The sequence below is a fragment of the Falco peregrinus genome, chromosome 2 (genome assembly GCF_023634155.1).
Source record: "Falco peregrinus isolate bFalPer1 chromosome 2, bFalPer1.pri, whole genome shotgun sequence".
In the NCBI taxonomy this organism is placed as follows: domain Eukaryota; kingdom Metazoa; phylum Chordata; class Aves; order Falconiformes; family Falconidae; genus Falco; species Falco peregrinus.
The window spans coordinates 79,966,661-79,984,185 of NC_073722.1; the positions used below are offsets into that span (position 1 = coordinate 79,966,661).

Here is a 17,525-nt window from a genome sequence, read left to right on the forward strand (position 1 = left end):
GTGGCCTCGCCCAAGCAGGGAGTTCCCAGATCGAGCCTTGATTTTATTTATTTATTTATTTATTTATTTATTTATTTATTTTTTTTTTTTTAATGTCCAGCTCGCTCATCGCCGGTATCCAGAGGATGCATCCGTGGAGCGGCGAGGATGATGCACACGGGCAGGATTCGCTTTTAGGGTTAAAAACCGGATTCTCGGGGCGTGGGGGGATGCTGAGGCAGCGCTGCTGGCGGGGTCTCGGATGGGGGGGGACGGACGGGTCGCTGGGGGCCGCGGCCGGCGGGAGACCCCGCCGGCCGCGGCCCCCAGCGACCCGCCCCCCCCCCCCCCCCCCCCCCGCCTCCCTCCCCCGTCCCGCCTCCCCGCCGCTCCGCCTCCCCGAGCCAGCAACTTCCCCGTCGCCGGGGCGGGCGCGGAGCCCCCCATCAGCCCGGATGGGAGGAGGAGGAGGAGGAGGCGAGAGGCGGCGCCGACCACGGTGGTGCCCGGGGGGATGCGGCGGAGCGGGCCGGCGGGAGGCGTAGAGCCGGTTCGAGAGGGAGCGCCGAGCCCTTGTCGCCGCCGTTACCGGCGGGGCTCGGCCGCCGCCGCCGCTTTTTGGTCCGGGCGGCGGCGCTGCTGAGCCCGCGGTGCCTCCGCGCCGCCTCCCAGCTCCTCGCCCAGCGCTCCGGCCGCGCAGCCCGCAGCGCCAGGCCGCGGCCGGCCCTCCCCCATCCCCTGCCCGGGCGGCGGCGGAGCCCGGCCGGGCGGCGGGAGGCAGCAGGGGCGCCATGGCGTCCTACGTGGATAACAGCTTCCGCCAGGCGGTGATGAAGAACCCGGCGGAGAGGAGCCCCCAGGTAGGCGGACCCGCACCCGGGGCGGGGGTGGGGGTGGGGGGCACCTCCCCGGGCCCCTCGGGGGGAACCGGGAGCCCAGCGGCCCTGGCGCGGGTTTGCCCCCAGCACCGGGCTCGGGGCGGGCAGGGGCGCGTTGACGCCAGCAACTTTCCTCCTGCTCCCTATTTTTTGTATTTTTTTTTTTTTTAAATTTTTTGGGGTGGGGGGACATCCTCTGGCTGAGTTTATTTGGAAGGTTGCTTCCGGTAAAAAGGAAAATTCATTTGAGTGTCGTTTTGTGGTGTTTTTGGTGGGTTTTTTTTTTTGTTTGTTTCCTTTTGTATTGTTTTTTTATTGTTGTTTTCGTTTGTTTTGTTTTGCTTTTTGGCTTTTTTGTGTGTGTGTTTTGCTGCGGTGCCGCAGTACGCGGTGGCCCCGGGTCTCTGTTCCATCCCCACTTTCGCAGCTCCGGCCGGAGCTGGCCGCGCCGTTCCGTACCGCGGGGCCGAGCCCGGCGGCGGTCCCCGGCCAGCCCCGCTCCCGGGCAGGGTGAAGCCGGGCACGGCGACACCGGGCAGGGCTCCGTGCGGTCCCCGGCCAGCCCCGCTCCCGGGCAGGGTGACGCCGGGCAGGGACCCGCGGGAGCCCCCCTTGCGGGAGGGGCGCGGGTGTCCGAGCCGCTTGTAGGGGTCGTTGCGCTTGGGGGGGCTGGGGAGGGTGAAACTGGGGACCGGGGCGCGCACAGACACGTTTTGACTTAACATGACCCGAAAACCAACTACACCGCGTGAGCCCCTGCCGCTCCCGGGGGCTGCTGCGGCGCCCGCCGCTGCCAACTGTCTGAAGGCTAATGAGCTTTGCGCTGATCCCCGCACCAGGCTGCGGTTCAGTAGCTAATGGTACGAGGAGTTACTTCGCTTGGAGTTGTAAGGCCATCTGTCCCATTTTCCAAAGGCTCGCCCTGCGCCCCGAGCCGGGCCCCGCTGGAGGGTTTGGGGAAGGGGTGGCATTGCGAGGGTCTTGGCCGTGGCTGCTTGGCTGGTGGCGTTTCAAACTGGGGGCAACAAGGAAACCTTGACTTTCGGTCGGCACCCATAAGTCATTCCTCCTCCTAGGGATACGTCATTGTGGTAATGTTATTTTTATCCTCGTACTCATGGAATACATGTGAGAAAATAAAAACTCCCATGGAAAAATACACTGACTGCACAGGCATTGTATTTAGTGTGTCTTTTTTTTGCAGATCTTCCTTTTTTTTTTTTTTTTTCTCCTTCTTTTCTAAAAAAAAGCTGCCACTGCTGGAACGCGTTTTCATGGTGCTAAAGTTGTTTCTCTGTCCTTGTTTGACCTTTCCCAAATGTCTGTTTGCCTTCAGCACTGGACCCGGCCTTTCAGTAGGTTGTGAAAGCTGAAGGAGGCTGAGTGCTCCCGCCTGGGCAGGACACCCTCTGCAAACTTGTGGCGAGGTCCCTCGCCTTGGTAGAGGTGTAAATCCCAGGCAGGGCAGCCTGCTGGCGGTGTCCCGGCCTTGGGAGATGGGTATCGAAGGACGGTCGGGTGCTTGGGAGGAGCGACACTGGCAGATGCTCAGAAACCAGTTGGTCAAGTAGTGGGGCCACTAGGCTGGGCCTGGGGGACGATGCTTCCCCCGTGATGTGATCTGTGCCCTGCAAACTGTTAAACTTTCTCCTGCCCATGCCAGTTGGCCCTGCTCTCTGGAAGGGATAACAAGGGGGGAAAAATATAAACGACACCAAAAAAAAAAAAACCCAAACAAAAAAAAAAAAGACGACAGAAAGTAAGGAATGACGCAGTGAAGAAATCAGCCCGAATGCAGGGATAAAGCTGGTGTGAAGGGCACAGAGCAGAGAGCTAAATCAGGAACACCAGGGCTGCGTTAATGCTGTAAAACTTCCCGAATCAGCAGACTGGAAGACTGCTGTGGCAATCGCCACAGGAAAAGAAACCCACCCTTGAATCCATGAAGCTGACACTGGCCAAAATAATCCACAAATAAGACCAAATTTGTGGGAAATGTCATGTGTTGTTAGCACTGGAAATACTTGGGATGGGGGGGGGGGGTGGGGGTGGGGGTGACCAGGCGTGCCCTCCTGTTGCTGCTGGGGGGAGCAGGGCTTGCTGCAGCAAACTCGCCTGGCAGTTCTGTGAACGGCTCACGTTGAATTGTGTGCCTTAAGGAGCTGGTTCTGTGTCCTGGAAATCCCGTTTTGTTTTACAGCAGCATGGGAATTTGAAAGACATATGCTTATGCAAATCATCTTTCAGTTATTAAGTACAATAAATAAAAAAAAGTTTATGTAGAAAGACACAAAGACCTTGTTTTTTCTTCCTTCCTTAAAGTAACTTTTCATGTCTCTTTACCTGTATTTTCCTTTCCTTGCTATGCTGTCTTGTAAAGGGTAGTTACTTAATTTTGGTTTTTGAGGAGCCATGAGGTATCTTTAAAGTTGAGAGAGGGTTGGGAAGAGAAAATATATTTATCATATTCATGTCAGTGCAGGAAATAACACGAGAAGTGTGTTAGCAGCATATACGCTGCTTTCTTGTGTTAACAAACCCACTGGGGCTCAGCTTCTCCTAGGTCACGAGGAGGTAAACGTGCCTTTGACATTGCTGTTCACCCTGGATTGTCGTGGTACAAATTTGGCAAAATTACCTTACTGCAGGCTTGGAGGAGAGCCGTGACGGTAGGCTGGCCAGCTTGTGTTGGTACGCACAGCTCTGGGAACTGCTGGATCTGATACGCGTTGTCGGAGAAGGCAAACTTAACTTTGCCTGAACATCTGTAGCACAACAGTGTCTCGGTAATTTTGGACTGGACTGATTTCTTTTTTTTTTTTTTTTAAGTAAACAATATATTCTGCAATTGCTTTGGAAAATTCTTAGCTTCTTATCTCTTCCATGTGTCCTCGCTTACAGAGTTTTTCTGAATTTTGTCAATTATGACTCAACACTCCATTGACTGAAGAAGCTCAAAAAAAAGAGAAAAAAAATGTACATGGCCTATACTTTTAACATGCCTGTTGTGTAACAGAGCTCTCCTCTTTAATTGCTTTATTAAACTATTCATTTTCTCTTTGAAGACGTGAACTAGGAAGTTAATTTAACTACTTTGGGGAATCTAACTTCTAAATGTTCATAAATTACAAATGGTTTTATGCCCTTAAGCTGTGAGTAATAGCAATCTGCCTTTTTTTTTTTTTTTTTTTTTTTTTTCTCCAAGTGTCGTCTTATATGAACTGTTCTACCTTTAAGTCTTCTCAAAACAAATTCTTATTGGTGTCATAGGCCACCTTAGAAAGCTTTCAGTTCTGTACTGGTGTAGCTTCATCTGAAAAAATAAGGCTGCTTTTGTTTTCAAACAAGAGAAACCCAGCCCTAATCTCTCCCTTTATCCCAACAACTCATTTGCATGGCATGGTATGTGAATTACTAGTTACCTCAGAAACTCTGCATACTAGTTCACTGTTTTCATGCCACGTAGTGACGTCTGCAGGAAGAAGATTTTTTTTAATGTATGCCTTACATATGTTAGGTGCCTAAAGTTTTCTTCTGGAAACTGCTGGCATGGTGTGTCAAGGCAAGTCAGTACAGTAGTCACGAACAGCAGAGGGGGAGCAGCGTTGGACCACGGCTCAAGGGGAGCGGGTAGAACTGTGCAGTAGCCCTTAGCGTGATACTAGTGCGTCATTTGATGTCAGAAGACATCTGAACAGGATGCTGTCATTGAGCAGATATTCCCTTCTCCAGCACTTGAGAGGAACAATGGTTTAATTATAGGATCTACCTATGCTTGTTCCAAATAAACTTTCAGCTTGTTCCCCAGTTGTGTTATTTTTGTACTTGTAACCACTGATAGCATGATTGTGTGCAGTCTTCAGATAAGCCAGAAAAGAACATTTCCTTCTTGTTATAGTAATCTCCTAGCAAATAAATACAAAGCTGTCTAGTTTCATGGGATCAGAGAAAATAAGCGTTTTATGTGTGAGTCTAGCATAAAGAATTATACTTAGTCTTTAAATTCAGGCTTATTGTGTGTCTGTATATCAAATACACCAGAAGACTAAAATTATCTTTCTCAAAAGAGCTTATTTGGGATTTCTTTCGTTTGGAAAACAGAAATATTTTGGAGCTTGGGTTCAGATTTTCTTCACTGTTAGCATGCTGCCATGTTACCATCTTTTTGGTGCTAGTATTTGAAGAGGAGGGTACTCCTGTTACCATGCTGCGAACTGCAGTACAATGCTGACAACTGGTTCTGTTGCTAAATTCCCCTCCTGGTTCTCGGTCACCCTGAAAAGTGAAGGGCTGTGGCAGCTGATGCCTGGTGTTTGGCTGTATCACATTGTTATAACGGTCTTTCCGTCGTGCATCTCGGTACTTTGTAATGTGCTTATTCAGGAGTACCTTTAGTTTGCAGGTTTTGACATTCTGGGGTTTTTTTGGGGGGAGCCCGTTTGGCCAACAAAATGGGATTCCTAATTACACTTCCCATGGTAGCGTTCAGGCTTTCTGCTCTCTGCAGTAACTAATTCTGAAGTGGGGGCACGAGCCCCATCACGTTTTGTGTTATCATTGTGAGCATGGTTAGTTATGCAGCTTAATGAAGAAAGGCTGTTGCACGTTCTTGGTCCAGGAACTTTTCTCTCGCATGGCAGCTGGCTTGAAGTAGAGTTGCTGTCGTGAAGTCAGATGTAAGGGTAGTTATTCCAAGCAAAAAAAGCCCTCCAGATGCTGCAGGGTTTTGAAAACTTACTCAGAATGGTTAACGTCCCCAGAACGTGTCTGATGAACTGTAAGTGAAGTGGTGTCTCTTGGGCTTTAACTGGGGGAGGTGGGTACATATGAAACAGGAGTAGTTATAATAGACATGTATGTATATATATACCTTTGGCCATGGAGGTTTTTCTTGCCGTGTTTCAGCATCGAACTGGGAGCATAAAAAACGAAAGCAGCTATTTGGAAAAAATGAGACCTTTACCTGACAAAGCAAGCGATGTATTTGTTTAGTACAGAAATAATATTAGAGAATGTATTTTTGAAGTAAATAGGCTTTTTTTTCCCCTCTCTCAATGTTTTCTCTTGAGCTGGTATTACTATGCAGCATAATTTCATGCCCAGCCAAATTAACTGTATGAACGAGTCTTTTTGTGGCTGATAACTAAAACCGAAAAACTTTGTGTAGCTCAGATTTTCTTGCGACCTCTCTAATCTCAGTCTGTCGAAACAGCCCTGGAACGTCTGATTATGAACTTCCACCATCAGTTTCATGTCCTTCCCAAAACTAAGGGCATGTACTGCAACAGGCTGCTCAGTATCCCATTTGTTTTGAAAGAAAATATGTTTATTTCCCAGTCTTCCTGACGGAGGGTGCATTTTCCCGTAGCAGTTTGTATCTTTGTGGCCAAGACCTTTGAGAATGCCAAGAACATTGACTTTTTAGGGTTTTTTGCCATAGTTGCCACTGTCACAGGGCTAGTACTTGCTGCATTTGTAGGTTTTTGTATCCTGTAGCAACAGGAGTTTGACCAACGCTTGCGGAGACCTTGGTGCGATCAGGAAGCCTTCACCTATAGAGCAGAAATAGCCACTTTGAAGCTTTGTCCTAAGCACTTGTCTGCTTTCTCATTGCAGCAGAAGGTTGCACCTCGCTCAGCTGTACATTTCTGAGCCAGCTGGAAACTGGGTGATTTGGGAAGTGTCTGTGTATTTCCTACTTGATGAGTTATCTGTTTGGTGGAGTTTGCTTTTGATTTCTGCCCTGCTGGGGCTGCAGGAGCGTTTGCGCTGGGTTCAGGCTGGGGGTGTTCCTGTGAGCTGCGAGCGTGTTTTTGACAGCCTTGTGGCCATGCTCTCCTGCACTTACAAGCTGGGAGCATGACAGCACTGCCTTGCCTTTCCGTGCCAGTCTTGCCGAGGACAGTTACTGAAGTGAGCAGTGCTGGGCCTGAAGCCCAGGGATCTTCTACTCAGCCCAAGCTTGGTTTTTTTTTTTTTTTTTTTGTCTACTTGCCTTTTGACATGCTGTTCAGGTGTAAGAGCCGAAGGGACAGCAGCACCCTCCCACCGCTCCTCGCTCCTGCCGATGAGCCGGGGGAGCCAGCGGCGCTGCTGCAGGGGCCACGGTAGCGGAGGGCTGTGGCAGGGCAGCACTGGTGGCCGTGGCCAGGCTTGCCCTTCTGCCAGAGCCAGTAGGAAGGAAAATAATCTGTTGAACTTCTGGAGACAAAGAAGGCTCGTGGTTTGTTCTTGTCTTGGGCGTGAAAGTGTACGTCAGCAAAAGTAAATGACAACACAAGCCCTTTCTCAAAATCATTTTTTTCTTTAGTAGGAGGATACAGGGTTCTGTGGGTTGTGATGTTATTAATAGAAAACACTTTGTACCTGGAAAAAAAGATTTAAATGTAATCTCTGAAGGTGCTTCATTTATTTTACGTTTGTTACGGTAGAGGTTAACTACAGTTTTGCGAAAACAGTTACTGCTTAAAAGTCTACATGCTTCTGTGAATTACAGAGTAGTAGCTACCGATTCGTTCTGGTGAAATACTCCTCGGGTTGTGATAACCTTTTCCCCTAAATCGGAATCCTGCTACTTGCGCTGTTAGCGTGTTTCAAGAATAGCCGTATGTATACTGAACAGTCATTGTAAGAACTTTGACTTCCTCATTGAGGGTTTTTTGTACCCTCATGAGAAAATATATTTTGGCTGGTGTTTTGGGAACTTTCCCACAGTGGGAGATCTAATTTTTGCGAGGTATTGTTTGGGAATTCAAAAGGAGCGCTGGCAGAAAGATAGCTCTACAAAGATGCTTTGTGAAGGGCAGCTGAGCCTGCGCGCCTTGTTTGCTGCAGCCAGTGTTGCAGATTTAATTTGCTGGATATATTTTGCATGGAGGGATGTATTTGAATAAGTCTCAAAATGGAAGTGGTGCTCCGCTTCCCTTTTTCTGAAGTTGGTGAAGTTGACCGCTTTTCTTGAAAAGGGAGAGGGAGGAGCCCTACTGCAGTGCTTTTCTTACAGCTTTGTTTTGGAGTTAAAATTAGCTTTTTGTTCTTTCTGGGTGTCTCTGTTATGCCCGTATATCTGTAGATGTATTTCTTTGTGTATCTCTGTCTTGTCTGACCTGAGTAAAAGTGATTTAATATTTCATTTTGAGCCGCTCTAAAGAATTCTGGCCAGCAATAATGAGCAGCATGTAAATCATCACCTAATCAAAATGCTGAACAAGTAAGATAAGGTTAAAATATTTAAATGTTCTTGAGGGTGGTGGTGGGGGGAGCATGAGATTACTTTCCAGCACTGATAAAAACTGAAGGAATTTTCTTGGTTTTATATGGATAGCAACATCTCCCAATTTTTCTTTTTATTTGTCTGTATTCTGGTAAACACAAGCAACACAACAGAAATGCACCTGGTATCAGTGTAAATTACTGAGAAAGGGGAATTAAATTTCATGGAAGACACATTTGTCAGGCGTGCCTGTTGTTTATTGTCTTTGCAGGCTGTTTGTTTCTGTTTGCTTGCTTGTTTCCCTGTCTTAAAGTTAAAATAAACTTGATTAATAAAGTCAAAACATTCATTTCTAGTCATCTCTGGTTTCCAAAGGGAGGATGGATCCTGTTCCCCATGGGATGATGCTTTAAAATTTTTGAGGGTGGGTTGGTTTTTTTTTTTTTTTTCCCTTTAGTTTCTATTTGCGGTTCTGTATTTTTAAGGGTACTCCTGCCCCCCATCTTTATTTTACTGTAATTGGGGAAAAAATATTGGTATTGTCTTTTCAATTTGAAATTAGTCATTGAGACTTCTTGTCCTGCTAAGCAGAAAAATAACCCCAAATTTAGAGGGGTGAGGTAGGATGTGACACAAATGTGGTTTGTAAGCAGTTGGTGGGAAAACAAAGCTGTACCACCAATGCAGTTGGAAGAAGCTTCAGCTTGACACTTAGCTTGCTGAAACCAGAGGCTAAATTTTTCATGGTACATCATATTTTTCTAGCAGCAACGCATGTTTAAGAGCTTTGTTTCCCATGCTGATGTTCTCTGCTGCCTCATTTGTGTGGATCCAGCTGTTTGTGAGGCTACAATATAAACAGGATAAGTGATACAATCTTGTTAGCTGAACAAAAGAAAAGTGACTTAATTTTGAGAGGGTGGTGTGTGATCGTTTTTTCTTTCTCAGATCCAAGTGACTCAGTCTGGTTTACATCACGGCTGCAAATGTCAGTGTTTGGTGCAGTTGAAGGTGTGAAGACTTGTGCTACAGGATTGAGAATAAATGCTTATGTGGTTGTGTATAGGAACCTTTGAAACAGTTGAACCTCCCCCAGAGATTAGATGGTGCTCCATTTTCAAACACTTAAGTGTAAAGAAAAAAAAAAAAAAAGAAAAAACAACAAAGAAAAAAAACCCCGCCAAAACCCAAACTGGATGGAATATGAGATTATTTATTCTTGATGCATTTCTGAAACTGAGAAATGTTTTTTAACTTGTAAGGCATATGTGCAAGATGCTTCTTGAGAGAGATGTCTTACAATTTTGTTTGTTCTGAGGATTAAGGTCAAAGGAAACTTTTGTAATAAGTCTCCATCTCTAAGGTTTTTCCCCATTAAAATATAGCAGTAGTAAGAAACGTGGGTAGTAATGCTACCTTTGCATGCACTGAATTGGATGGATAAGAGATGCTAAGGCCTGATACGCTCTTTTTTTTTTTATTGCTGATACTGAATCTTGCCTATATTTGTGTTGCTTTGTTGTATGGTAGCTGAAAAATGGATGCTGGTGGGCACTTTTCCTGGGGGAGAACTAAGATGTGAAGTGAAAATTTTATTGGTATGCAAGTGACACATGTACACTCTTTCCATTTGGTATCTGAAACCTATTGGGGCATTTCTAAAAAATGTATCCTATAATGTTTTTGTTTTGACTTCAAGATAATTGCTTAATCTTGTCAGGAAGCCGTTCCCTCACAGAACATTTCCCAAAATAGGTAATTTTGCTGAAACCAGTAGTGTGTTGCAGTTGTGTGAATAGCCAGCATTCATTTGAATGACTGCATGGATTTCCACTTTGTCAAAAGGCATGTGGGGACACAACATGGATGCAGTAGAAAATATTCAGATATGTTTTGAACTGAGGGAGACTTGGCTGTGGGGTGTTACAGATGACTTTGTGTGCGTTGCTGGTGTTGCTGTGGGTGTCTGAAGTGCCCTTCCTGGTCTGCGATGGGCAGCAGGCGCTGCTGGGGCACACACTGTGTCCCATCGCTCACGTTGCCCCATGTGCTGCAGCACACCCAGTTCTTAGAAGTGGCATAGCTCTAGTAATAAAAAAGACACGCTTTTGTTTAAATAGCCACATGAGTATTTTGAAGTCATGGCATTTTACAACGTTTATGTATGACGGTACTTAGTGTTGAAATAGCTTTGACCTTTCTAAGTTAGCAACTGCACAATTAAAATGTAGTTAAAACGTATTAGGTTGTATCACTGAGGAAGAGCAGGCCCCGCAGCAGAGAAGGCTATGTTGTTAAAGTATTGCTGGGTTCTGTGATAGCTGATTAGAAATTGTTATTAAAAAGTGAGGGGAAGGGGGCTGACGGTCCTGCTGGGCACCTCTGCCTGTGGAACCGTTCCTCGAGTCTGGAGGCACCGCAGTCTCCAAAGAGATTCAGAAACAAAGAAAAAAGCAGGTGCTGGGTGCTGTTGGTGCAGAATGCATGGCAAAGATGTGTTGTGTGGTTGGGCTCTCTATCCCAGTGGCTAAAGTCATGAGAGGATGCTGAAAGCTCAAGTGACGTAGTTGATGGTGACACCTTGTGGGTTTTTTTGTTTTGTGATTTTTTTTTGTTTTGTGATTTGCTGTGGAGGGTGGTTCGTGACTCGAAGCTTCTCTGGCGAAGGCAGTAAGTGGCCCATTGATTGAAATTGCATTAGTACAGTTAATTTGTAAAATATTAATTTAGCTTGTGAATGAAATATTCATTCATCACAAGACTGAGAATAAATGCCAATCTCAATATCCACGTGAACATGGAGAACCACAGTTTGATTGTGTAGGTTCCTTTTTGGTTGTAGTTTCAAAGGAGCAAGTAGCAAATGTATCTTAAGAAAAACAGTAAATGGGGGTATAGTTTATGGAGGATGCTCTGTCTGAATATGAAACAAGAAGTAAGATTTTGTTGTTGGTTAATGATGAGTGCGGGTGAGGTGGTGTCTCTCAATTCTTCTTTATTGGTGCAGTCGCTAAGTAGTTTGAATCTGTTCCCTGGTAAGGAGGTAGCGAGCAGATGGTAAATGCTCTCAGCGAGGCAGTTTTCACTCTGAATTATGGAAAGGTAGTGGGGAGGGTCTCGGTCTGAGTTGCATTTAGTCTTCTCTGTCGATCTGCAGTACTCGTTTCTAGACGGCGCATTAAATCCGTTGAGGGTCTGCAGCACATTTGTTCCACAAAGCACAAAGCCCAAGCCCCTGCGTGAGCGTCACAGTGGGCTGACCTGAGCCTGAAGTATTTCACAGGCACTGTGGGTATGGAAACACAAGTGGCTCTGCCAGCTACACGCTGACCAGGAACAGGCACTTGCTGGAATGAGGGTAATTGAGTTTCCATCCTTGTCATGGCTTCTCTGTTACCGCTGAAAGCTGCTAATTGGCGCCGATGCCTTGTTTTAATTCATGATGATTTAGTTCGAAAATGCCAACTGCTTGGTCGTAGGCCACTGAACAACTATCAGATGGCAACAGTTCCAGCTCAGCTATTAAAAAAGATTTGAGGTAACAATGCCAAGGGAAGGGTGATGGTTGTTGTTATAGATAATTGCCAAGGTGGAGGAGAGGAGTATGTTCCGTCTCTGCCCTATTTTAAGTAGCCATCTATTTTAGTGCTATTAGCTCTTATTTTACCAGACTGACTGTTAATGGATAGCTGGTCTCAGCTACTGCTATATCCTGTTTAAGAAGCTTGTAAGACTTTATTTAAGACGACTTTTAGAGGAATATTGCTTTAGTGGTTGAAAAAACTTTCTAGGCTATTGGGTATTGCTGGAAAATATGATTGTGTATGTGACATGGTGGTGTAGAAATGCTTTGTTAGCTTTGTAAAGGTTCGAAGGGCCTGGAGCAAACAAATTTGAGGTTTGGGGTAGGATACTTCTTTTTCATCCATGTGAGAAGATGGTATGTTTCTGAATGCCCAAGTGAATTATTAATCCTTTTTTAATTTCTCCCTTCTCTTGCTTGTTGTTTGCATCTAGCCTTGTGCTATGGTTTAACCTCTGCATTGCTAATTTGATGTCTTGGAAGTTTCTCCTTTTCTAAACTTCCATTGATAGTGCTTTTTTGAATTTTGTGCCTTAAAGTCATCACTCCAGGTATTTTTCTGAGTGGGAGAACGCTTAGAAGGAAACAGCAGGGTGATTTTGACTAATACTTTCATTCACATGTGTTAATTTCTGACTGGGAAGTAAACTCCTCTCTAGTTACAAATTGCAATATAGTGTACATTATACAAGTTATTGTCCACTTTTAAAACAAAAAGTACAACTGCCCTCAGTATGTCTTCGTCGGAATTGGCATGTGTAATACTCCTAACTTTACTGGGTTCATAAACCAACATTGCTGTTTAAGGTCTAACGTTCTTATGTGAATGATATTCTATGTGAATTTAAAAGGGAAAATAATGGCACTTTTTTACAGTTCATCTTGGCTTGACGGTAAACGTACACTTAGCCATGACGAAGGTAACATGGTTTATAGTGACACAACCTACATAAATCCACTCGGGTTTGCTGTTGACATTGGCCCACATTCCAGCGTATGAGGTACCTTAGGTTTCTTTTGAACAAAGGAGGTTTGTTTGAAACAGGTGCTCTGATGGTTACCCCGGCCTTTATAAATAGTTTTTAGGTGAAGTATTACTTCTGTTAGCTGTGAGCAACTTCACAAGGCGTCTTGGTTTACTGTGTGAAGTTTTTGTTTAAAAAAAAAAAAAAAAAAAAAAGAAAAAAGAAAGCAGCCATCTCTGCTATAGTTTTGGGAAGTTTACTGCCTGGTACGTTGCTGTTTATTTTTAGAGTGTGGTCATCACCGTTTGTCAGCCAAATATTGGCCTGTCACCTCTGCTGTTAGATAGCTGCTGAAATGCCATTCCCAAGATACTTTTTTTTTAAACTACACATGATTAATTAATACCTACCCAGGCAGATCCAGAGTAATCTTAATTTCGGTAGGAAATAATGCAGCTAGAACTTGCCAGCTTTGCAATACCCATAAAGTGGTAGAAAAAAATCAGACACCCAGTAATGAGTATTGTAACCATACCATAATGTGTGAAACTCAATTAACATGCTAGAATGGTTTTGAGAGTTTGTGGTAAGTTGGCTGAGTGTATCGAAGGGTTCGAATGTTATTTATGAACAGCAGTGAAGAATATTTCTAAATCAGTTGTAAAATGAGCCAGGAGATAACGACGAAATAGCAGGGCCAGCTATCTAGGCTGGTAAGACATGGCTTCTTACACACTGTGCGTTGCCTTAGGGAAACAGAATCAGAATTTCTTTCAAGGAAAAAGGAAAGTTCTGCTTTATACAAGTGACATCTGATATCTTACTTATTTCTTTTCCTGTTTCTTCTATTTATAGTTGTCTTGAGTTTGGGATTTATCTGAAAGCTAAGGTCAGGAAGTGCCTTCCTCCAAAAATGCTACTTGTTGTGGTTTTCTGGCATGTTCTCTCCCCTCTCCTTCCCAAGAGGAGCTGTACAGAAAGTATTTTTCCACAAGGAGACACAGCTCCTCAGCTATGCAGATTACACACTCTGACTGTGGCATATACAGCTTCACCTCCAGAAATGAACCTTTTTTCAATAGTCTTTTGGTGTCCACGCCAGTTATATGCCTGTTTGATTAGAATGCAAAAGCCAGCAACCACTTCAGTTTGAGTTATTACTGCTTTGAATAGTCTACGTGTGGACTGGGATGTGGAGGCAGGAACACAGGCTGTATCCTATTTGGTAGGACTTATTTCCCATGTGGATTTTCAGATGACCTTAATGACTGTGTTTGAGACAGGCATACGTATATATGTGGGAGAGATGCTTGTCCATTCCCTATGCTTCCACCAACCATTTAAGGTCACGGCTGACCTTCAGTGTAAGGGCTCGCTCCCACTTTGGAGGTGATGAGAATAAGAAGCACACGATCATGAAATGCATGAAGTTTTTTGTGAGTTCTAGTGTATGGAAGAGGTCCTCCCCAGCTTGCAAACAAAAGGCAATTACTGAAACCAGTCCTCTGAGAGAGTGCGGCGGTTCTGAGGGCAGCAGAAATGTGGGAGTGCAGTGAAGGCTTTTGACTAAGTAACTGGTTTTGTCATAGTCAGGGTTTGGGGCAAGGTCTCAAATCAGGATTGGTTTCTCACAAACAGCCGGGTTAGTCATTAAAAGTTTGCACTGTTGTCTACGCAGCAGAGCCGCTGAGCTTGGGTGCTTGTGGTGTGACCACTTACAGCAGGCATGTACCTTAAAGTGCTTTTGATGAATAGCTGTTGCTTTAAGGAATTTAAAATGAAGTTATATTTGAAGATGTGATTAAAATCTTTAACTATGGGAAGGCCCTGCACCTCAGTCTTCTTGCGATGTTCTCTTTTTTAAAATGTGTTTAAACCCATGTCCTTACTGAAACTGCTGATGACCAGTAGCTCCTTTTTTTGGAACAGTCTGACAGTATGTTCCATAGTCTATAATGACTGTTTTGTCATGTGACTTTGTTTTACACTGTTTCATGCTTCCATATGCAGTAAACTAAATTGTGTTTAGGATTAGGACTGTATGCAGTAGTCCAATGTTTTGTTTAACTTCAGATTCCTGTATCTGGCTGTTGTATAACTTATTGTAATTGACCTGCTTGGTGTGTAGTACTTTGCATTTAGTTTTAAGAGACTTCACATTCCATTGTCTTGAATAGGCTTCAAGAGAACGAATTGTGCGTTTAATTGTCACTGTGTAACAATCTCATCCTCAGTGTGCAGTACCAGTTGAAAGAGGGTTATGAAACCAGCTCTGTATGTCTGAAAGGTTTTTTTTAGCCCTTGAAATTCGAAGTACTGACCAGACTGTTTCAAATTTATTCCAAAAAGTAGTGTGGCATTTGTTAAGAAACCGTCTCAAACAATCTTCTTCTATATTCACTCTGCTTCTAACCACCTTGGCATGCTAATACTTGGGATAACAATTTTGAAATCTGTATTTAACAAAGAGATGGGATAAAAACCCAAGTGTCACTTGGATATGAGTCCCAGTGCTCAGAAGGCATGTGAACTGATGGTCCTGCTCCTTTTTTTCTTGGCCAACATCTTCCATAGAGCCTGCAGAGGGAGAGTAACTTGCGTGTTTCCACAACTTTTCATTTGCTTTCAAATAATCACCATAATAATTGTGCTGCTTTCATGTTTTGCTTGTATTCCTAACTGCTAACCCTGTAAAATAATAGGACCTGCATTTAAGAAAAAAAAAAAACAAAACCAAACCCCAAATGCAACTCTTTAATATCTGTTAACCTCTGTGTCTTGTCTTCCAGATGGGAGTGTCCAGGATGGTAAGCATCTTTTCTGGTGCTTTGCTGTCTGTTGAAAGTTGGCCTTGAAATCACTGGCATTGGGTTGCATGTCAAAACGAGTAATTTTGTATTCAACTTAATGAGTGGAATTGGTAGCTGTAAAGTAAGATGAGAGGCCATGTGCTGAGTGCTGAAGATGATCCTTTTTGCATCCACTACTCTGTTCCTTAGTTTAGTATCTGCATGCTCTCTGAAATGTCGGAATGGACATTTACTTTTCAAGGTGGATGTGTGGGAGTTTTTTTTTCCAGAAGGAAATGACAAAGCAGTGGCTGTAAGTAGTTGTAAAAGCAAGATCTGCTTGTTCTGTAGATGGGCTGTGACTGTCTCCGGTGACAAGCTATCAAATGTGGTGGTCCACAGGCGACACAGCGGTGTTTGGCAGTGGCTTCTTGATGTTGAGGCATTTCAGCAAATTCTCTAAGGGTAGCGTGAGCCCTGTGGATACCTGCATTGCAGCTGCTCTGGAAGCATAGCTTGATCAGAGTATGCTTGCAAAACTTGGAAGATGCTGCAATCATGAGTCATTTAGAAAAATTTAGTTAGGAGCCTGCATTTACTTACAGTAGCTTTTCGAATAAATTCCAACTTAATTCAATTATGAATTCTTTATTTTGAGAATATTAAAAGGAAATTGGGGAATAATTTTACCATTCTAGTTAATCTTCTCAGGAGATCTGTGAAGAATTTGGTAAAGGTTTTTCCTGCAATAAAAAAACCCCAACCAACCAACACCACCCCCCAAAAAAAGGCAAAAAAAAAAAAAAAAAAAAAAAGGTGGGGAGGAGTAAATAAGTGATGTGTGAGACCACCTGCTAACCAGAAGATTGACTTTTGATCTGAGATAGATACAGAAAATGGAGTGAGAAGCTTCCAAGAAGGGGCGTGACATTGACCTGATGATAAAAAGCCAGATACATGAAAAAAAAAAAATTGGACTACTTAATACAGCATCACCCACATAGTGGGTCATCATTTGCATGTGTCAGCTTGCATATTATACTGCTATCTCCTGATTCTGTTTCCTGCATGAGCCAAAGGCTTTTTTCCTTTCTTTAATTGAGACTCTCCCAGTTAGTATCAACTGTGGCTTTTATTTTTTTTTTCTTGGCTGCTCTTTTCATTCTACTGTTTATTCTCTCTGCTCTTCTCATTCTCTTCACAGCTGCAGGCTGTTCTGTGTGTGTATCTTTATTTTTGATTGGTTTGTGCTGCCAGGATTCAGCTTTCTAAAATTCCAAAATTATGCACTTTGGTAATGAACAATGCAAGAAAAATGCTTTAGGAGTAAAAGGGAATTCAGTCAGTCCTAAGCACCAAAGTGTACTTGCTGCTTATGGACAAATTCCTTCCCTAACCTCAAAAAATGCTCCCTTTATAAATCCCATATAGTGTCAAAACTTGAAGAATGAGATGGCAATTGCACTGACGTATCTTAGTATGCTGGAAAAAAACCCCAACAACCTAGGATTTTTTTTTGTTACCTTGTTACTTATGAAATTTCTATTTAATCAATAGTCTGTGGTTTGCATTTGTTTTTTTGTTAAAAAATAAAAGTTCCCAGTAACAACAACATGATACTGAAAGGACACATTAGAAATGGTTTCTGACTCTGTTTGAATAGATTTTTTTAAAATATAAACATCTGTTTACACTTGGATAAAATCAAGAAAATGCCCTTGCTGTCCTGTGGGGTGTGTGTGGTTTCTTTGGTTTTGTTTTATTTTGCATTACGAATAAATGAGTTATGGCAACTGAAACTAACATAGCTATGCTGAACTTGTATTGATTGATAGCATGGAATGTTTAAAACAACAGGAATATGCTCTAAACCTTCAGTTGTGGGGTGTTTTTTGTTATTTTGTTCTCATTATGATGTTTTTCTCTAGTTTCTGTGAATTACAGTTGTTATTAATATAGATGTAACATTTCATAATTATCCTCAGTTTCAAGAAATAAAGTATGTTCTTTAAAAAAAGAAACAAAACTTCCCCACTTTGCGTAGGAGGACTGTAAAGTACCAGAAATGAGTGTAAGAATGAGGATGTACTTTCCACATCGGTGTTTCGTATTTGGGGT

The 17,525-nt window shown here is 43.7% G+C and overlaps 1 protein-coding gene across 7 annotated transcripts in view; it reads left to right on the forward strand.

Annotated features, from left to right (window-relative positions):
- Positions 1-388: 388 nt before the first annotated feature.
- Positions 389-17,525, forward strand: part of RAPGEF2 (Rap guanine nucleotide exchange factor 2) — a 195,095-nt gene continuing 177,958 nt past the window's right edge. For 5 of the 7 annotated variants that reach the window (XM_027779878.2, XM_027779876.2, XM_027779879.2 and 2 more), the window contains exon 1: positions 390-839. In XM_027779878.2, the coding sequence (XP_027635679.2) occupies positions 771-839 (69 nt within the window). In that variant the 5' untranslated portion in view covers positions 390-770. Of the gene's footprint in view, positions 840-17,525 lie in introns of all 7 variants that reach the window. The other 2 variants (XM_027779881.2, XM_027779880.2) reach the window with 2 other exon arrangements.